Source organism: Athene cunicularia, assembly GCF_003259725.1.
Source record: "Athene cunicularia isolate RWA chromosome 5 unlocalized genomic scaffold, athCun1 chr5_part1, whole genome shotgun sequence".
Classification (NCBI taxonomy): Eukaryota; Metazoa; Chordata; class Aves; order Strigiformes; family Strigidae; genus Athene; species Athene cunicularia.
Window position 1 is genome coordinate 38,790,450 of NW_020799101.1, and position 18,243 is coordinate 38,808,692.

The 18,243-nt window shown below is 41.9% G+C and overlaps 1 protein-coding gene across 3 annotated transcripts in view; it reads left to right on the forward strand.

Moving 5' to 3' along the window:
- RGS6 (regulator of G protein signaling 6) overlaps window positions 1–18,243 on the forward strand; it is a 274,836-nt gene that overhangs the window by 154,598 nt on the left and 101,995 nt on the right. For all 3 annotated transcript variants that reach the window (XM_026850080.1, XM_026850082.1, XM_026850083.1), the window contains exon 2: window positions 8,765–8,866. In XM_026850080.1, coding sequence (XP_026705881.1) covers window positions 8,765–8,866 — 102 coding nt within the window. The remainder of the gene's footprint in view (window positions 1–8,764; window positions 8,867–18,243) is intronic.

Genomic DNA, 18,243 nt, shown 5'->3' on the forward strand with positions numbered 1-18,243 from the left:
CCCCAACTGCAGAGTTTACTCCCTGTTGAAGATCTGCTAGTAGGGTAGAAAATCTGTTTTGCTTTTAAAAAGTGAGAATCACCATCCTCTTTAGTGTTTGAGGTGATACAATGACATTCCCTGTTCATAATTACTCGGATTTTTCAAGACAGCAGTAGGATTGTCAAAACCCTTATTGTGCATCCACCAACTCCATCTCCACTTTTTACCTGCTTAATATTTATGTTTCTGTACTTCATTTCAATAAGTAATATACTTAGCAAAATATTTCAGATTGATCACATAGCACTTACTGCATTTTGTAGCAGGGGGGAGAAAAAGTCACTCATGAGGAACAACTTGACTTTTTACACCTAATCATCAATATTGAAAGTAACTTATTTTCTGCCAGACCCAGGAATGGCCTTTCCCACCCTGTTACATGGGAAGGCTCAGTTTCCCATGCCAGTGGTGCTGTGAAGGAGGTGGCTGGATAGTCCTTTCATCCCCAGCCTTGCGTTGAAGGCAGGTGGGGTGGGAGGTGACAGCTCTGTGTTTCCAGCTTAGGAGAAGGATGATGAGCCTTGAAAATATTGTCCATTTCCCAGCTATGGGAGTCTGCTTGGGTTTGTGGATATGGTTTGAAGTGGTTTGGGTGCAGTTCATAACCAGTTCTTCATTTTTATTAAGATTTGGGGAGCTGCAAGTTCCTGTGTGGGAACAGATTGGTGACCCACCAAAGTCCAGAATTTTTCTGTCTGGAAGTGCCTTATATTTGATGCTCCTGAGGAAAGTGAACTTCCTCTGCAAGTACTGTGTTTCTCAAACTGCAGTTCATCATTGTGGAGGAGAGAGAGGTGTTGCTTTCTCCTGCCCGGCCATGCATCGACCCCCACAGGCTAGGGTTATTGATTGTTTCATGTAGTCTAGTGTAATACTAAAACTCTTCTGTGCTACTTCTAATCAGACTTGAAAAACTGCCCTCAAATCATGTTACAAATTGGAGACTCAGCCCAGTGTTGTTGGAGGATTTAAGATTCCTGGAGCTTTCTCAGTTGTTCCAGCACAAAACCAGGTTTCAGCGTAATTTTGTCTTGTGTGAGAATGATTAGTTGATGGCCAGAACTCAAAAGTGAAATTCAAGATGTGGGAGCTAACTCCAAAAGAAACACTAGTAAAATCAAAGCTGTTGAACTAAACTCGCTTACTTTTGGCACTTGCCAATTCAAGCAGTTTGTGCAGTGTTATTTTAGATGGAAGCTGGGTCGCAGCTTTGCTTGTGGACATTCCTGAGGTTGGGTTGATGGTCTTCACCCTGGTGCCCTGCTTGTGGTTGGAGTGGCAGGGGGCCCAACTGTGCATGCCTGCATGGGAGCGGGCACGCTGAGAGACTCGGCCATGTAACGTACGGAGTTTACCACTTCTACAATAGTCCCCGTGTGGGCTGTGGCAGGCACATCTGCTCCACTCCTCATTCATCACTGTATGAGCAATCTGGAGTCCTGCGTAGTTTTACATTTGGTGCAGTGATGCAACAGAAAAGAAAATCTCTACTGTTTCCACAGCAACTTGTGCGTTGGACCCTGGCTGGAGCGCGAGGCAGCAGAATGCAGTCAGTCCCTGCAGTCGGTGACTTCAGTAAAAGCTTCTCAAAAGAAAGCACATGCTTTCGTGCTCCCCCAAGCCCCTCTTGGTTATTGACATAAGGAGACTGTGGTGAATATATTACTGTAAGTGCAGCTATAGATTTTCTACTGTAACTATATTCCTTCATATTTCAACCCATGCTGCTGCTTTATTTTGATCCGGTCTTCAATCTGCAGATAGTCATTGCGGAGCACTTCAGGATTATCCATTCAAATTTTGCTGAGGATGGCGTGGTCAGAAGTAGTTAGTACTAAGTGACTGGTGACCTGTGAAAAACGGTCTGGGAGGGTCGCTGCTGGCAACACCAACAGCCCAGATGCTCTCTTAGCAGCACGCTTTAGGGGACAGAGGGACTGAACTTCTTCCTTTTTTCTCCAAAGTGGTTCCTTCAATTCAGATTGCACACTGAGAAAGAAACAGTTTATAGATTATTCCACTCTACAGTTTTCCTAGCTGAAACAATCTGTGCATAGGTTTGCATATGTGTTTGCTTCATTCATAAGTCACACAAAAGCCACCGCTATTCAATACATACTGTATGGCAGTATAATGGTATAATTTCTTTCACCAAAATGTGACTTGTATCACACCTCAGCGATAATTCTAGGGCCATTTTGTTTCAATTGGAATGCTTTATTTTAAAATTCACATTGTCTTCACTGGATATTTATGATACTTTCATAGAGTCATAAAAAGCTTAACACTTCTACTTAAGAGAAAAGTAGATATTTGGTCTGATTTGCAGCTAACCTCAGGTTTCTAATTAGAGTGGCCATGCTCTATATGGTGTAAGATCTCTCAAGCTGATTGCATGCATATATCTGACATCTTTACCGCAACTGTAGAAAGCAGGGTGAAAAAATGCACCCCTCTATTCACAGGAAACTTCTGTTATGCCATAAAACGCAACAGAGTCTCAGGCATTTGCTACTGTAATTACAGTTGCACAATCAGTAAACGAGTTCACTTTTAGTATTTTACACAGCTTTCTAACATGCCAAAATAGCTTCCTCTTTTAAGCAGTTATAGCTCATGTAGAATTTGGGTTCATTGAAAGCTGTCTGTCAAAATGCTTTTAATAAAAAATTGAGTTTGCATAACACTGGCGCATTGATGTCTTGTTTTTAACTGTTGACACTGATGGACTAAAAAGCTTGATTTTGAGGAGGGAGAAAATTGCATTAGTTCAGCTCATTTGGAGAATCTCTGTTTGTTGAATTAATTTGCTAAGCTTTGTTTTTCTGCTGAATATTAAACCCTATTTTCCAACTGTGCATATACTGCCTGAGGGGAATAGCTCCAGCTCTCATTTTCCATGACTACATTTTCTTACAGCGCAGCCCAGGCCCTAGCTAGGGGTGCTATGCAGAGCTGGTGCTGTAGGCTGTGTTAGGGGAGGCATAAACTGATCAAAAAGCTGCAGTAGACTCTGGTGTTGCACTCAGCCACTGAATAACGAGTGTCACAGTTTTTTCCCTAAGCATGGTTTTGGTTAATTCAATTGATGTGGTGAAACCTGTCCCTCCATGTGATGACTTGCTGAGGAGGTACTCACTTCGTGAAGCCCTAGCTAGATTAGCAGCAGTATACAAATAATCATGTCGAGTGCCTTGGTAGTTGTTCCTTCACTGGTACCCTCCTTTTCACAACAGAGGTATATAAACACTAAAGCATGTGATCAGTTTCAAGGTGACATTTATTAGCTCTGTTTCACCCTCCCAATAAACATCCAAAGAACACAGTTGTTATTTTCTTTCTTCCCTGAAACACACTCAAGTGTGCGGGAGCTGTGTGGTATACGCTACCTTTATCTGAAATAAGCTCTGAAATGTAAAAAGAAGCAGAGATAAAAGCTCCATCGGGAAGAGGAAAAGTTCCATCAGTGTCCCTGTCCCCAGCCATCGTTGGAAGTTAGTCATGTGGGAAGCAGCCAAATGGCCCTGCGGCTGATGCATCCGTGCTCTGCTGTGCTTTAGTTTTGTTGCCGTGGTTGGGACCGTGAAAGGTTGTTGGAGATGGGGAGCATATATGTCATAGTTGTGTATCATCCACTATCCAAGGCACTCCAAGTCCTTCTCTGACATCTTTGAATTAAGTTTCACTGCCCCTGTGTGGTTCAGTATTATCTCCATTATACAGGAGAGGAGACTTGTGCAGAGACAGATGAAGCTGTCTGCTGAAGGTCACACCGTATTTCTCTGGCAGTGCTGCTGTGCTGCTTTGCAGCACTGTCTCAGAGGCAAGGTTGTCCTTTCTCCCCTGGGGGTGCTGAAGGAAGTTGTATTTTTTTTTTTTTTTTTTTTTTTGTCAGTCACCTCTTCCTGTGTTTGAGCAGAATCGAATTGTCTGGACTGGTGAAGCAAGTTGGCTTCAGACATCTTGTCAAATTATCTTTTCTTGTCTGAGCGTGTGTGGGGCTGCGTGGCAGGAGTCAGCACATTGCAGAAGGCACAGGCATGCTGGTAGTGTCAGAATGCTGGTCAGAGGCACTTGTGGAAACTGTAGGGGTTGGCAATGTGAGAAATGGTCTATTTTAAACTTATATTTCAGTCAAGAATAAAAGATCGAATGTATTTATTGTTGCCATCATGCTAGCTGACAACAGACTGATCCTTTCCTCCATGTATTATCCAGCTCCACCAATATTCATGAGAGCTCTCATCTGTGAAGAGGATATTTGGCATTGCACAGAGCTGTCTGTCTAATCCTATACGTTTAATGTTGGTGTTGATGAGCGATGCTCAGAGACTCCCTAGCCACAGGTTGGCTGGTGACAGGAATCCCCAAGAGCAGGGTACCTGCTGAGAGTAATCAGTCAGGAACCTGGTGCCTACCAAAATATTCAGAAATAGGCAGCAGGACCTTTCCTGCTGAGTCTGGGGGAGTATGTACAGCTAACTCGGAGGCTAGAATATGAAAAAGGCACCATTTCCCTCACTAGTTCACAAAAATGAGCTGGCAAAATGGGACTGTGATGGCCTCTGACATCATTATGTAGTAATCGCCCAGCTGCAGTTAAACAGGTTCAGCCAGGTAGCTCCAGTAAGCTGTTGGTGTCCAGGGATAGGGTTGTGGGAGGTGGAAGCTGTTGGCTTTTCTTATTTGTGTGTTACTTGCCGTTCCCTCAGCATGTTGCTTCTAAGGTCAGCCACAACCATAAGCAGGGTGCTTCCAGGCCTCAGCAAGGCTGTGCATGCTAATGTGCTGCAGTCTGAGTCCCTGCTTTATTTTGGTTCTGGGAGGAGAAGCTACTGCAAAGTTGAGAGTTTTTTTCCCCCTTATAATGGTAACACTAAAAATATTGTGCAGTACTGACCCAAAGTTGCCAGACTGTGATGGTTATATTTGTTGTTCTATTAATGACTTATAACACATCAACAAATATTTTATTTTCTCCTGGCTCAGAGAAGGGACTTCTCATCTCCTAGTGACAGACATCTCAGCTCTGACAGAAATTCAAGGTCTTCTACTGTGTGCCGTCACCCTCCTTAGGCCAGCAAAAGTGCTGATAGCGTAAAGAAGAAGGTCTAATGAATACCAACATATCCCACATATACATTAAATCCCCAACACATTCTGTGTAACAGAATATGTTGGTAAACTCCCATAAACTAGCTGCTGTAGAGTCCTGTCTCCATTAATAACGTGTTCCTGAAGCCAAAAGCCCTTTTCAATGCATTGAAAGTGGGGTAATGTGAAATAAAATCATTCTGGACAAATGCAGGGAGCAGAGTTGTCAGCAACCAGTCAGGAGGAAAGACAGATCTAATTTGTTAGGCATACATTATAGTGTGTAGCTAACAGTGGCAGCAGATACATAAATTGCTCTGGCTTTTCTCAGGGAGATATTGACCCAGAATCCACTTGGAGGGAAGAGTAATGGTTCCCTTTGCTGATGCAAAATCAGACCAGATTGAAATAGCGGTGACCCCATAATAGGAAAAAAAATGTTGCCTGTTCTTACCATGACTTTTGACAGGCAGAAGTTAGTTCACTGTAACTTGCTCATTTAGGAGTGATAAATGTAAGGAATGCTTAGTATTACTAGTTTCTGCGTCCTAGCCTGATGAAATGGACTCTTTTTTTCAGGGACCCTTATTCCCTGCCAGATAGGGAAACCTAAAGGATATTTAATGACATGCAGGAACTGAAGGGAGAATCATTAGCAATGAAGGGCCTAGGTAGCTCTCTTAAAAGTTAAGATGAAAAGCTTTGATGAAAGTGACCTTCACGCTTGATGTTCCCTCTTTGCTTTTCTCTACACCTTAAGCTTGAATAATCACTTTTTTTTCCACATTGTCACAGTATCACTTATTTGATGAAACATTTCCATAGCTGGGCAGGAGTTTGGACCCAGGGTGGTAATATCTGCAAATGCTGGGTGGATGCAAAACACAAAGGCTAGTACAAAGGGTCAGATCTCTTTTTAGTGTACTGAACAAAAACTTGACATAGGCTGCTAAATATAGTTTTTTTAATATTTTATTTAAAACTTGATTATAACTTTAAGAGTTTTTTTGAGCAGGCTATACTGTCCCCTTTGAGCAGTGTAGAAATTTGCTGGAGCGCACAAGGAAAGCACGTTGGGATTGGAAAGACTGTGTACAGCCAGAGGCTGTAACCATGCGGGCTCTTGGGCAGCAGACTGCAAATGCTGGCATGTGTAGGAGGATGACATATGTAGTCCTGTCTGGATCAGATGAGAGGACAGGGGAGAAAGGAGATGTGACATCTGAGTAAAAGGGTAGGAAAGAAGAAACATCCAGCTCTCAGAAATAAGGAGAGCAGAAAGTGCAAGTAGTCAGGCTGGAAGACAAGAGGAAGAAGGAGCCTTTTGGGAAGGAGGCAGTTTTGTTTATTTTGATTTAAAATTGCAGTAGGCTTTTGTAATTGTGACTGAAACCCAAATTAATGGCCCCATTTGAGACATCAGTGCCTGCTCGATTGCTTGAAATGGGGATAGTTTCAGTAGAAACAATATATTTTGCTTTTAAGATAATTAAAGGTTTATTTTGCTTGAAATGGATCTTTTCTTGGGGTGATAATGACATAAATCATGTCTGGTGTTCCTTTAGCTTACAGGGAGCAAAAGAGGAAGAAATTTATTTTCCTGCATCAAAACAATTATTTTAGCTTGTTTTTCATTCTGAACTTTTCATTGAAATAGAAAAAGAGAACATAACAATTTTACCAAAAATTATGCTTACAGTTTTTTAAAGCCCTTAAGTGCTCCTGGCAACATGAGACTCATAACACGTTCCAGAGTAGTTTCCTCCTAATATGCATGGAAAAAATCTCTCTCTGATGCCAGCTACAAGTGCATATGGATGAAGACACGTAAATACTTGGTCACAAAGAGACTTTTTCATTGCCTTGTTGAAGTGGTTCTTGGTCTGGCTGACCAGGCAACCAAGCTGTCCTGTCCACCTGGCAGGTCTGGTGTGGGAGTGCTGTAGCCTCGGAGGTCTGGGCGGGTGACGGGTGGTGCTGTCAGGGCTCCTCTCAACACCACAAGGTGCTGTGAAGTGCTTCTTGTCCAGCCTGAGAGGAGTAGTTCCTCCTCCAGATATCCTTTGACTGGAAGAAACTGTTTTGATCAGCAAATACTCTTGCATAAAGTTCAGGTAAAGGGCAAAAAGGTGGTCTTCATTTTCATAGTGTCTGGGTTGGGGGAAAAATAGAATTATTCTATCGCAAATTAACTGTAGGTACCAAAATCTTCCATAATCTATTAAATATCTCAGGATATTTTCATCTTTGTGACTTCATTCCCACTGAGAATTTGTTCAGGGCATGTGTTAACTTAAAAATAATATATAAACAAGGTGCGAACAGTTCAGTTAAGTGATAGCCTGAGGTTAAAAACACAGTTATCAAATTCAGTGTCTGAAGTTGGCAGGGAGGTTGTCTTAACGCCTCGGGAAGACTTGAAATTAAACTTGTTTTGAAATGTAGGTGTTAAGTCTGTGAAAGAAACTCACTTGCACATCTAAATGAAGCCAGCTTTCCAGACTTGGAGAGCTGGTTGAGCTCTCAGGCTACCTTTAGGAGAGAGAGGGGCCATGCTCTCACCATGTAACCTCTCTGCTGAGGTTGTGTTTTGTAGCATCTGTGAGGAGAAAATCTTTAGGTAAAATCAGAGCTGTGCTCCTTGTCTGGCCAACTTCAGCCTCAGCCCCCTGTCAGAAGCAGCAGGCAGATCTGTGCTGTCAACTGTTGGAGCTAACAGAGCCAACAGCTTCAGGTTTATTTTTGTTGGGCTTCTGAGACCTTACTAAGTTGAAGAGAGTTTTTGGAGATACCGAATTTCTGCACTGTGCTTATGTTCAGCTTTTTGTTCTCTCTGGCGTTGCCTTCAGGTAAACACAGGAGGAGTAGCTCAAAAGGAGCAAAAAAACCCTTCCTGTTTTAGAGGACAGGAGGGGAGGATTAAGCTCCTTCCCCCAGTAATCAGATCCTCTGAGTGCCATGGCTTTTGAAGATGGCTGTATATTTTGCTGTATCTGATGGATTATGTATGTGCCTGTGAAGTAAAAGTTAACTTGGCAGTGAAAATCTGACAGGTTTTTCTCTATGATATTTTACTTTTTTTTTTTTACTTTGTACGACGACCGTGGACATCTACCATCCCAGTCTACAGCACAAGGCAGGGGAAATCATCCCGCAGTTTTTCTGTCTCATGCTCTTCTCAAGCTGTAGGCTGTTGGTGACTGTCTGGGACCCTTTGGAAACTGAAAACCCTCCCAAGGTCACAGTATCGAGGATCCGACTGAATATGGGAGGAGAGGGGCAAGTGGACTAGGTGGGAAGCTCCTTAAGCTGGTTGCTGTAGAGTCTAACCCAATTCACATGTGGGCCAAACAACAGCTTTGTATCATGCTTGGTCAGCAAAAAAAAGCATAGTTGCTGTTGGATGGTCAGTATGTGACCACCATCTTCCAAGCTGGTCTATGTTGTCTCATGGTTTCTAGTCTCAGGGTTAAATTTGGGAGGCTGTCTCTTGGTCTGTGTTTGTGCAGTAATTCACGTGGTGTATTTGAAGCCCATCCTACAAGCAGGGCTCCAAAGCACTCATGGTATATAAATGTTACAGTCACCATTTTGCATAAATCACTAAGTCTTTCCTTCCTTTTGGCAGATTGAAGACATCATTACAAGAATGCAGGATGACAAAACAGGTGGAGTTCCCATCCGTACCGTCAAGAGTTTTCTGTCCAAAATCCCCAGCGTCGTCACCGGTAAGGACCCTGGTTAGCAGGGAGGAGAGTATGAGCTGGTGCTTGCTGGCTCTAAGCAAACAAACTACTAAGGCCACAAAAAAGAAGGAATGTAAGAAAAAAATGTCCCACTCTGCTTATTCTTCCTGCACATCATTGTTACGGGGTGAAGTATTGAACCAAGATTTCTTAATTAAGTTTAATTAAGCAAGAATTTATATTTCTTTGGGGTGAGTTATTCAAAATGTCATGTAGCTTTTGTCACAGTATCACCAGTCAGTCCTTCCCTGTGATAGGGGTAGGACAATCTTAGGGAAGAGCCTAGGAAAGAAAGTTGAAACTGTTTTCTCACTCATACCCAGATACTCTTACTGGATTTTGATCACAGATAGAGGAATGTGAAATACCTTTTATGCATGTGTGCTGCTTTATTAAAGCTATATGTACAACAGTATGGATGGTGCAGAAACTGGGAGTCAGAGTACAGAATCATTCCTACATGTATTTCCAGACAGAGTATCTTCCAGTGCAACAAAGAACTTTGCCATTGATAGATGATGAGATTATTCAGGGTGATGTAAATTGCTTGGAGTATTTGTATTTGAGCTTCTGGTACCTGTTTTCACTAACTTGATAGTAGTATTCACTACAGTGGCACAAAAGTACTGTTTTCCCTTTCTCTACCAGGAGACTGTTGTCCTACATGAGATTACCCAACTACTCCCATGACTTAGAATTTATGTTGTTGTGTATCTCAGTAAAATAAATATGATTTTCGGTCCTGCAGAGTCTCTTTCCAAATCAGACCAGATACACCCGCTGATAATTCTGTTTAGGGAAGTTTCTCCTCCTGTTCTGAAAAGTGAAGGACTTCATTCTCTGTGGCTGTGACTTCGCTGCAGTAAAATTCAGATGATCACTAAAAATGCAAAAGTTGCATTGTTGCATATAGACAGAACACCAATAACTGAGAGAAGACTGGCAGTACTGAGCCTTCCTTACTCTTGAGGTCTTTATACTGTTGTAAAATAACTGGGAAATACATCTTGTCAACAGGTATGTTGACGATTCAGCTGGTGTTAAACCATTGCAAAAAGAGTTCCCCATGGTGGAGCATATCTGAGCTGAAGCACTTCAAAAATATCTTTACTGTGAAAATGGTTGGGTTGAGCAGAGTTTGAGGCTGTGTTGATTCAGGAGTGTGATTCAATATCCTTGTCTCAGGAAAAAATGTCCAACTTAAGCTACAGGAATGGAATACAAATCTACAGGGTTCTTGGGGATAGGTGGGGAATTGGAATAAAGTTTTTACTTAAATGAGGGTCCATCCAGTTAATCCCTTTTTATTGAGCAACAGGCTCTTCTGTCTGAAATTGATTTCAGGGTGGTGACTCAGTGTAACTGGCAGCTGCAGGATTAGGGTTTTACAGTGGAAAAGAAATATGAATCTAGAATGAGATAGGATAATTGCGTTACTAAATTGCAGGTTATGGCTGGATTTTAACTCTTCTTGAAGGTTCTTAGGGAAAATAACCATTTATCTGATTTGAAGACTCATTCCATAAACTCAAGTCTGCAACACACAGGCTGGATGTCTTAAAACTGTCTCAGCTAAAACAGGTTTCTGATATTCCTGTTAATATTCATAGCATTGATTAAGCAATTGATCTAGTCATCAAGCCACCACCTGTTCCCCAATAGAAAAAGGAAATGGGAGACCTCACAGCATCTTTGAACTGATTAAACTTCCTCTTAGGTACCACCGCGTTTGGCAGCTCCCTGGCACAATGGAAGATGCCCCCTTGCAATCTGCTGTTCTGGAACAGCAGCTGCAATTGCATCACCTTGAAATGGCTGTTTTTTCACGGCACAGGGAATAGTGAAAAGATGAAGATAAAATAAAAATAAAACCAAAACCTTTTTCCATAGATCACAGAAAATTCTCAGATTTGGAAGGGTACAAAATCAGCATCATTCCCTTCAGGTGATTTGAAGGCAGCTCCCTTGTGATGCACTGGCCAGTGCATGAAGCCTCTGAGTTTGAAAAGTATGGGAAAACAATGGCTCAGATGAGGGCCCAAAGTTTTCTCCATTTCTCATTTCTCCTTTCAGATGCGTAGACCAAAACCAAAATAAATTTATGTATGATTTCAGGACTTGTGATAGGTGAGTAAACAGCTGGAGCACTTGAAGAGGCAGGAGCCCCTGTGTTTGAGCGGAAGCTGAGGACACTGGATTTGTTCAGTCTGGAGAAAGGAAAGCTGAAGGGAGTAAGAGGTTGTAGAGAAGACAGGGTCAGACCTTTTCTCAGGAGTGCATGGTGCAAGTAGAACAGACAATGTGCACAGGTTGCAGGAAAAGAAGTCCCAACTAGATTTAGGAAGAAAGTTGCTTATGGTCAGAGCAGCTGAGCATGGGCCCAGTGGCCTGGAGAGGATGTGGAACCAGCTTTTTGGAGCTGTTCAGAAGCCCCTGAGCCCAGCTGAACTGTGCAGTCTGACCTAATTGTGCATTTGGCCTTGCTTTGGATGGAGGTTAGACTAGACAACCTCCAGAGAATCCTTCCAACCTGAATTATTCTTATGATCAGTGGGTAGTCAAGTTTAGTGCTTGCATAATTCCACTCAATGTCATGAACACAAGAGAAGAGCTTGTATTTTCAAAAACTTTGGACCCCCCTCTCAGGAAGAACTTAATTTCTAGACTCTGACATTCTCACACACTTTTTATTTCTACCTGAAAAATAGAACAACACTGAGATGTGATTTACTTGGCAGCCTCACAGTGACTGTGATTAACAAGGGTTTATTTTTGCTTGACACTTCTATTGTAATTGCTTCTCACAGGAGAAATGTAAAATCTTAAAGAAAAAGAAACATTACAGCAGTGCCTTGGTGCTCTAAACAGGCAGCTCTGTTTATAGTACAGCAAAGTGGGTGTTTGATTTGAAGTTTGAATACCAGAGAAAGAACCACTCATCTCTGTTTTGCTTTCATCAGTCTTGATGCCCAAGTTGTGAATGAGGCATTGTGTAACACAAGGAGAAGGAGCCTCAGGGAGTTATCATTAATGGTCCTCTCTCCACAACAGGAATCTGGGAAAAGGATGTAAAAACCTTTTTTTTGAATGTACGATGAGTCTGTGTGGGGATGCTGTGCCAAAGGCACGTTTTAATCTGCATTAGAAGTAGATTTGTGCATCCTTTTCCCTGACTTTCAGCTCAAAGTAGGTCAGTCAAAGGAGGACACATCACACTGTTATCTTCTTGGTTAAGTCTTCACTTTTATGGGCAAGCCACGGAGAATGAAAGTAAGATGAAAGTCTGTGTGGCATCTGTGTGCACATATCTGACATTGTCCAAAGGTAAGTTTAGAGTGTGGAATGAAGAACTGAGGGCAGGTATTGAGAAGTGCTGTGGACCGTGCCCAGACTGGGTCATCAACCAAGGCACATGATGGCAGTTGCTGCAATAAATGGAGTTGCACATTTCTTTTTTAGAGAGAAAACATTTTCTTCAGTAATTATTTTGTTTCTGTAAATGAAATAAAATCGGCAATTATCTATTTTCCCAGTCATCAGACTGTTGTAAGAATATCTCATTATAGTAACCAGTGACAAAACTGGCTTTCTGATCTTTTTGATTTTTGTACAACTGCATCTTAAAACTAACCTCCTGTTTGGTAGGAGGACCAAATGTGTATACTTTCTTCTCCCAGTGATTCAGACTTGGTCCTATACAACGTTGCCAAAAGAAGCCAGTGCTGCAACAGCTGAGCTTTCCAGTGCAAAAAGCCTCCTTTATACTTTGCAATCTGCCCCCCGCCCCCAACCTCATTCCAGATTTCTCCTGGTCCTATATTACTGTCTGATCCTCTGTACCAGCATCACAAGGGACTCCTTGGATGCTGCTACTGCAGCCCGAGGGAGGTGTGCAGTCTGCAAGCCTTGCACCATTCTGCCCTCCTCCTGACAGATTTTGATACAGCTTCATGCTGAGCCATAACCCCCAGACTCCAACCAGGCCTGTCCCCACAGCTCCGTTTTGAGTGATACCTCCTCCTTCCAGCCACAGTCCCCTGGCTGGCACCTCGCTCACACGTTGCTCCTGACCCTCACCCTGACACTTGTCTTCTCATTCTGCTCCCGGAGCTGCCTGCGTGGCTGTGAATAGATTGATGGGTGATGTCCCGGCTGTACTGGCTGAGGTTAAGTGCTGCCATGCAAGCTTCGCACACGCAGCCCTGCCAATGCATTTCACTCCTGACCTGCCACGTCTGTCTTATTTAAGTCCCGGACTTCTCTGAGCAGAAAGTGCCAGTGTTACTGAAATGTGCCAGATGGCCTGTCGTTACTCGAGACTCATGATCTAAACCAAGTTTAAACTGCCGTGTGTCTCTGTCTGAAGGAGCCAGCATGTGTCTTGGCAAATGCCTATAGAGTTGTCCCAGAACACATCAGAATGTCACTCGCTCTAAGAAAATGCATTTGGCTGGAGTATGGAAATCCCACAGTGTTGGGAAAGTGAGACTTTATTATTGATAGCATTACCTGAAGGCATAGTTCAGGACAGATAAGTTCTGCTGGAGGACTTCGTTGCAAAATGAGCTCCCGTGATGCCAGTGTGAGGGTATTCGTTGCCTTTCCCCTTCAGAGGAGCTCAAACACATCTCCCATCCAGATGTGGCATCCAGAGGCACAAGGGAGAAGAGCAAGTTCCTTGTCTCTAGGGTTTGAAAGGTCCCTGTTCGGAGGAACTGTACGAAGAAAGAGGTTTTGGTGTGGGGAGCAGGACCAGGACTGGCAATGCTGATGAGAGCTAGCACCCATTACCTAGCAGGACCCGGAGAGCAGGGTGTGAGGCCGAGTGCTTTGCCACAATGTTCACTTTCTTAATGCTTTTTTTCAGGGGTAGAACTTGCCTTGGTGCCTTGCAGAAACTACTTTAATTGGGACCAAAAGACTCCATAAGCTGGCTGCAGATGGATTTGACTTCTGGACTGTCTGTCCAGCTGCTTGCATCACCTGCCCACAGGGTTTTAACTGGAGGACTGAGCCTGATACAGATTTCCTGGAATATTTGGGTAGTTTATTCTAGATCTAGACCACTCATGCCTAGATCTGGGACAGCACCAGTTGCTGAACCCGAACAGCTGAAACATGTCAAAACGAGTGTATGGGTCTGAACTTCTAGCCCAGGTAGATTTTTTTTTTATTATTTGGTCTTTCCTCCGCAGTTTTGCTTTGGGAAACAGGAGACTTGAAATGTGCTACTGACTGTTTCAGGCCAAGTTATTAGATTTAAACCAAGTTCAATCAATTAATATGAATGGCCCTATTTAGTTAAAGCAAGCAAAACAAGACAATTAAAGCTTTGCTAAAACTTAAATCAGTATCCAGACTAAGTTTGGGTATTTACTGATTTGTAAATGATACAAAGAAATATGCTCATAGGTCAAAATTGACATATATATATACATATGTAGTACTGTATAATTTCTGATGGTTTTCCACGTTTATGTACAGCAGATGCCACACGGTACATTTGACAGTTGTGCAATTGTGTGGTGGAAACTAGCTTGCAAACACAGGTTGAGCATACAAATCCATTTATTTCTCATCAAAAATCAATTTCTCTGAGCAAGCTGCATTTAAACTAATTCAAGTCAAGACTGGGCTTCTTCATCACAACTTAGATTTTCTTCTTTTATGCATCAATTCTTAAAATTACACCCAGTGGAAATGTAATCCATCCATCCCTCAATAAGAAGGTTGCTAGACCTTTTAATCTAGTATTTCAAAGCTGCTGTGAATCGCATAGCATTAGACAAGTCAGCTATTACAAGAGTAGTGCATGCCTAGCATATTTTTTTCCTGTAGCTTTCTCTTGAGCTCTCTATTCCCTTGCCAGAGACAAATTAACCCAGTTAAGAAGCCAAAGAGTTATGCTGTCTTCATCCATGGCTCCGTACCTTTTTCTCTTAACTGCATCCAGCTTCCTACCTTTCACAGGGTGAGAAGCATGGAGGAGGGAAAGACAAAACTCAGTGCTCTGAAGGGTAGCAATTCTTTGCCTGTTTTCAAGATGCAAGTGAAGCAAAAGTTTAAAGGATTTGATTTCCAGAGGACAAGAGGGATAGGAAGATCAATTGAATTAGGATATGGTTGTCAAAGAAATAAGAGAAAGCACCCAGAATTAGTATTTTAAACAGTGAATGTTCAATATATATCTCTATGCAAATACATCTGCTTAAATACACATAAGGAGCATGCAGTTTTTCTTAAGAATAAGCCTAAGAGTGCTAAGTGTTGTATGCGAGAAATAAACAAGGATGGGCTTCTGCATTTGTAGGTGCTATGCAGAATGAGGGCTGCTAGCGTTTGTGTGTCACTGCCCTCTGCTGCAACCAAGCTATAGTTCAGTTCACACGGCTTCATCTCCATCGCAAGCCACGCTCGGTTTGTACTGTGCTCTCCCAGCTCAGGTGTGGTTTGTGTGGGGTGTTTTGTGTGCGTCTCGTTCCACAGCAGTGATCCTCCCTAGCTGTGTGGCATGACCCAGCCCAAATACTGCGGTATGTGTGACTCCACAGCTACTCTGAGCCTTGAGGGGAAGGATAGATTTCAGAGCTGGCTGTTGATGCCACTTCCATGTGTCTCATTCGTAGTTCTCTGTTCTCATCTGCACCACTCATCTCTGCATGAGTGTGCTTGTACATCACATGAAGCTTAGGCATCCCTTAATAATGTGTGGACACATTATGTGATAAATCCTAAATGATTAAATGAAATTAAGCATCACTTTTTAAATTACCAAAATTAGACGTTTTACTTAATCATGCACTATCATATGACAGAACTCATACCTGAAGTAGAAAACGCTAGAGGAAAAGCACATCACAGTAGTGGGCACACTAAAATTCGGCTTAGGCCACTGAGAATGCTTATGAAACACGTCCTGAGGCTTTAGTATTCAGTCAACAAAAGGGCCTCTCAAGTGCTATCTAAAAGCCTTCAATATTATGAGGCATTTAACTTCCTTACATTAGAATTGTGAAGGTCTATCCTGATCCTCCTTGTCCTTGCTGGATTTGAACTTGTGCATCTGTCAAGGGAAGATCAGAATCTTAAATAATTGGAAGCTTAAATAATCATCGTGATAGTATGGATATTCCTATGTGCAATAAAAATAAAATCTCCAAAATCATCAAATGGTCCAGCTTTATCTTTCTGCAGTGACTTGTCTGCGCTTCCTAGTCACCAGAGATGTTTTCAAAAGGGAAGATGAAACAGAGAAGACCTTTCATCCACCTGGGCAGAAGTTAGAACAACACAAAATTATAATTTCTCTTGCTGAAGAATATGAGCATAAAAATTACTGGGCTGGAAGGCATCAAATGAAAGCTGTGAGCCTTGAACAAAACATGTCTATTAAAAATGGTTTAATTTTTTTTTTTTTTCAAGAATTGCTTTTAGGCCTTTTCAGTCTTTCAGTAGAGACTAAAAGCTGGAATAGAGACAGATTTGATGATAAATTACCTGCTGAACTCCAGTGTTTAGATGAATTGCTAATTCAGCCACAATAACAAAAACCATTACATATTAAGAGCATTCTTGTTGCTGACTGCAGTTTTATTCTGAAGCGCAGTATTTAGCTGATGGAATATTGTGGCTAATGAATAAAGCATTAAAAAGTAAAGTCAACAATATTTCAATGCCTGTAGAAATTCATAGGAATGAATGATTAATGCTTTTCTTCATTCATCTTGCTATCTTTAAAAGCGCCACATTATTACCAAAGTTTGTTTCCAGATCTGAATGACACAGCAAAAGAGCAGAGATTAATTATAAGTACTGCGTGGCTTTGATTTTTGTGTGTGCATGTTGAGCAGACTGCACTCGAGCTGCAATACTTCACCTCTCCTGTCTCCACTTCATAGCAACCTGGGAGTTGGGTGGTGAAGGCTCTACCAACAGAGTTTTGTTTTTTCACACCTCTTGCTTTGTTTCTGCCCTGCCTCCAGCATTCCTGTGGGCTGCTAAGCATCAAATACACAGCAGAGCAACTTTGCTCCCGCTGTGCCTGAGAAGCCACATACCCACTGAGGCGGGTGTGCAGTTCTGAGCCTTAGACAAACTGGTTTTACCTTGAGGTGCTGCAAAAGCAGCAATATAAAAGTGCCCAATGGTAATCAATAGCAATGTGAAAGAACAAATCTTTGAGTGTAATTTGACAACCCTTTCTTTGGATTTGCTGCTTTAATTCGATGATATTCCAGCCATTAGAAAAATAGATCCCTCTCATTATTTGGTGAACACATCTGCCTCGTTATTCCGTGCATATATTCTGTTCATTCTTATCTATCGTTCTTTGGCTGCTTTAGTCAACGTAATTTATTTTTATGGTATTACTTATTGAGCAGATTCTTACTTGCATTTTAATTAAAGGGCTTATATTGCAAAACACAACATTTTATCCTGGAGTTTAAATTTCCTGGCTTTAATCTATGTGTTCCTCTAATGAAATGCAGAAGTTAATCTTAGTAACTGTAAATCCAGTCTCATTAATCGTTTTCTATTCTTTTACACATACCTTGGGTCTGATAGGTGAATGGTGGGTTCTATGTGTGACATTCCAGATACAAAACTGAAGTTACCATTAATGTAACTCTTGGGGGCGGGGTGAAAAGGAAGGCTTGGTTTTGTTTTTTCACTTTAAATAGTAGAAAGAATTACAGGGTGCCACAGTTTTTTTTTTACAAGCCATAAATAGTGTACCAGTCAGAAATCACTGTTGCTAAAAGCCACACTGGGGACAGTTAGTGTACGTCTCTAGGAGATGCTGTAGCTGAAAGGGGTTGACATAGTGCTAGGGGAGACATGCTGTGTTACCTGAACAGTTGATGAATAACTTGGCTTATTCTGTCTGTTGCAGTAGGAATACTCAGCTCTTTGGTCTGTTATGCATTTGCACTACATAGCGCCTGAGAGTGCCGTAGATACGGCTTCCATCAGAAATGGCAAACAGGAAAATGAAAAAGCTCTCAGGCTTTCCTTACATATCCATCATTATAAATAATACACATTTGCATGTTTTCTTTAACTTTTTTTTCTGTGGGGATAAATCTCTCAAAATTGCATGCTGGTTTCCCATGGATTTGTTTTGAGTATGGTGTGAATTGATGAGCTTGGATATTTTTGATGTATGATTCACTACCACATGCAGGGAAGAAAATTATATTTTGGTCCTGCAGAGAAATAAAACTAAGCAATTAGGTCTTCATTCAGTTAATTCTATTTGATGGCTGCATGCTTTGCAAGAAGAGAGTCTCAGGATTCTGCTCCATTACAAGGTCACTTGCACAATAAGAATTTTCTCAATGCAGATACTTCCACAGTATGG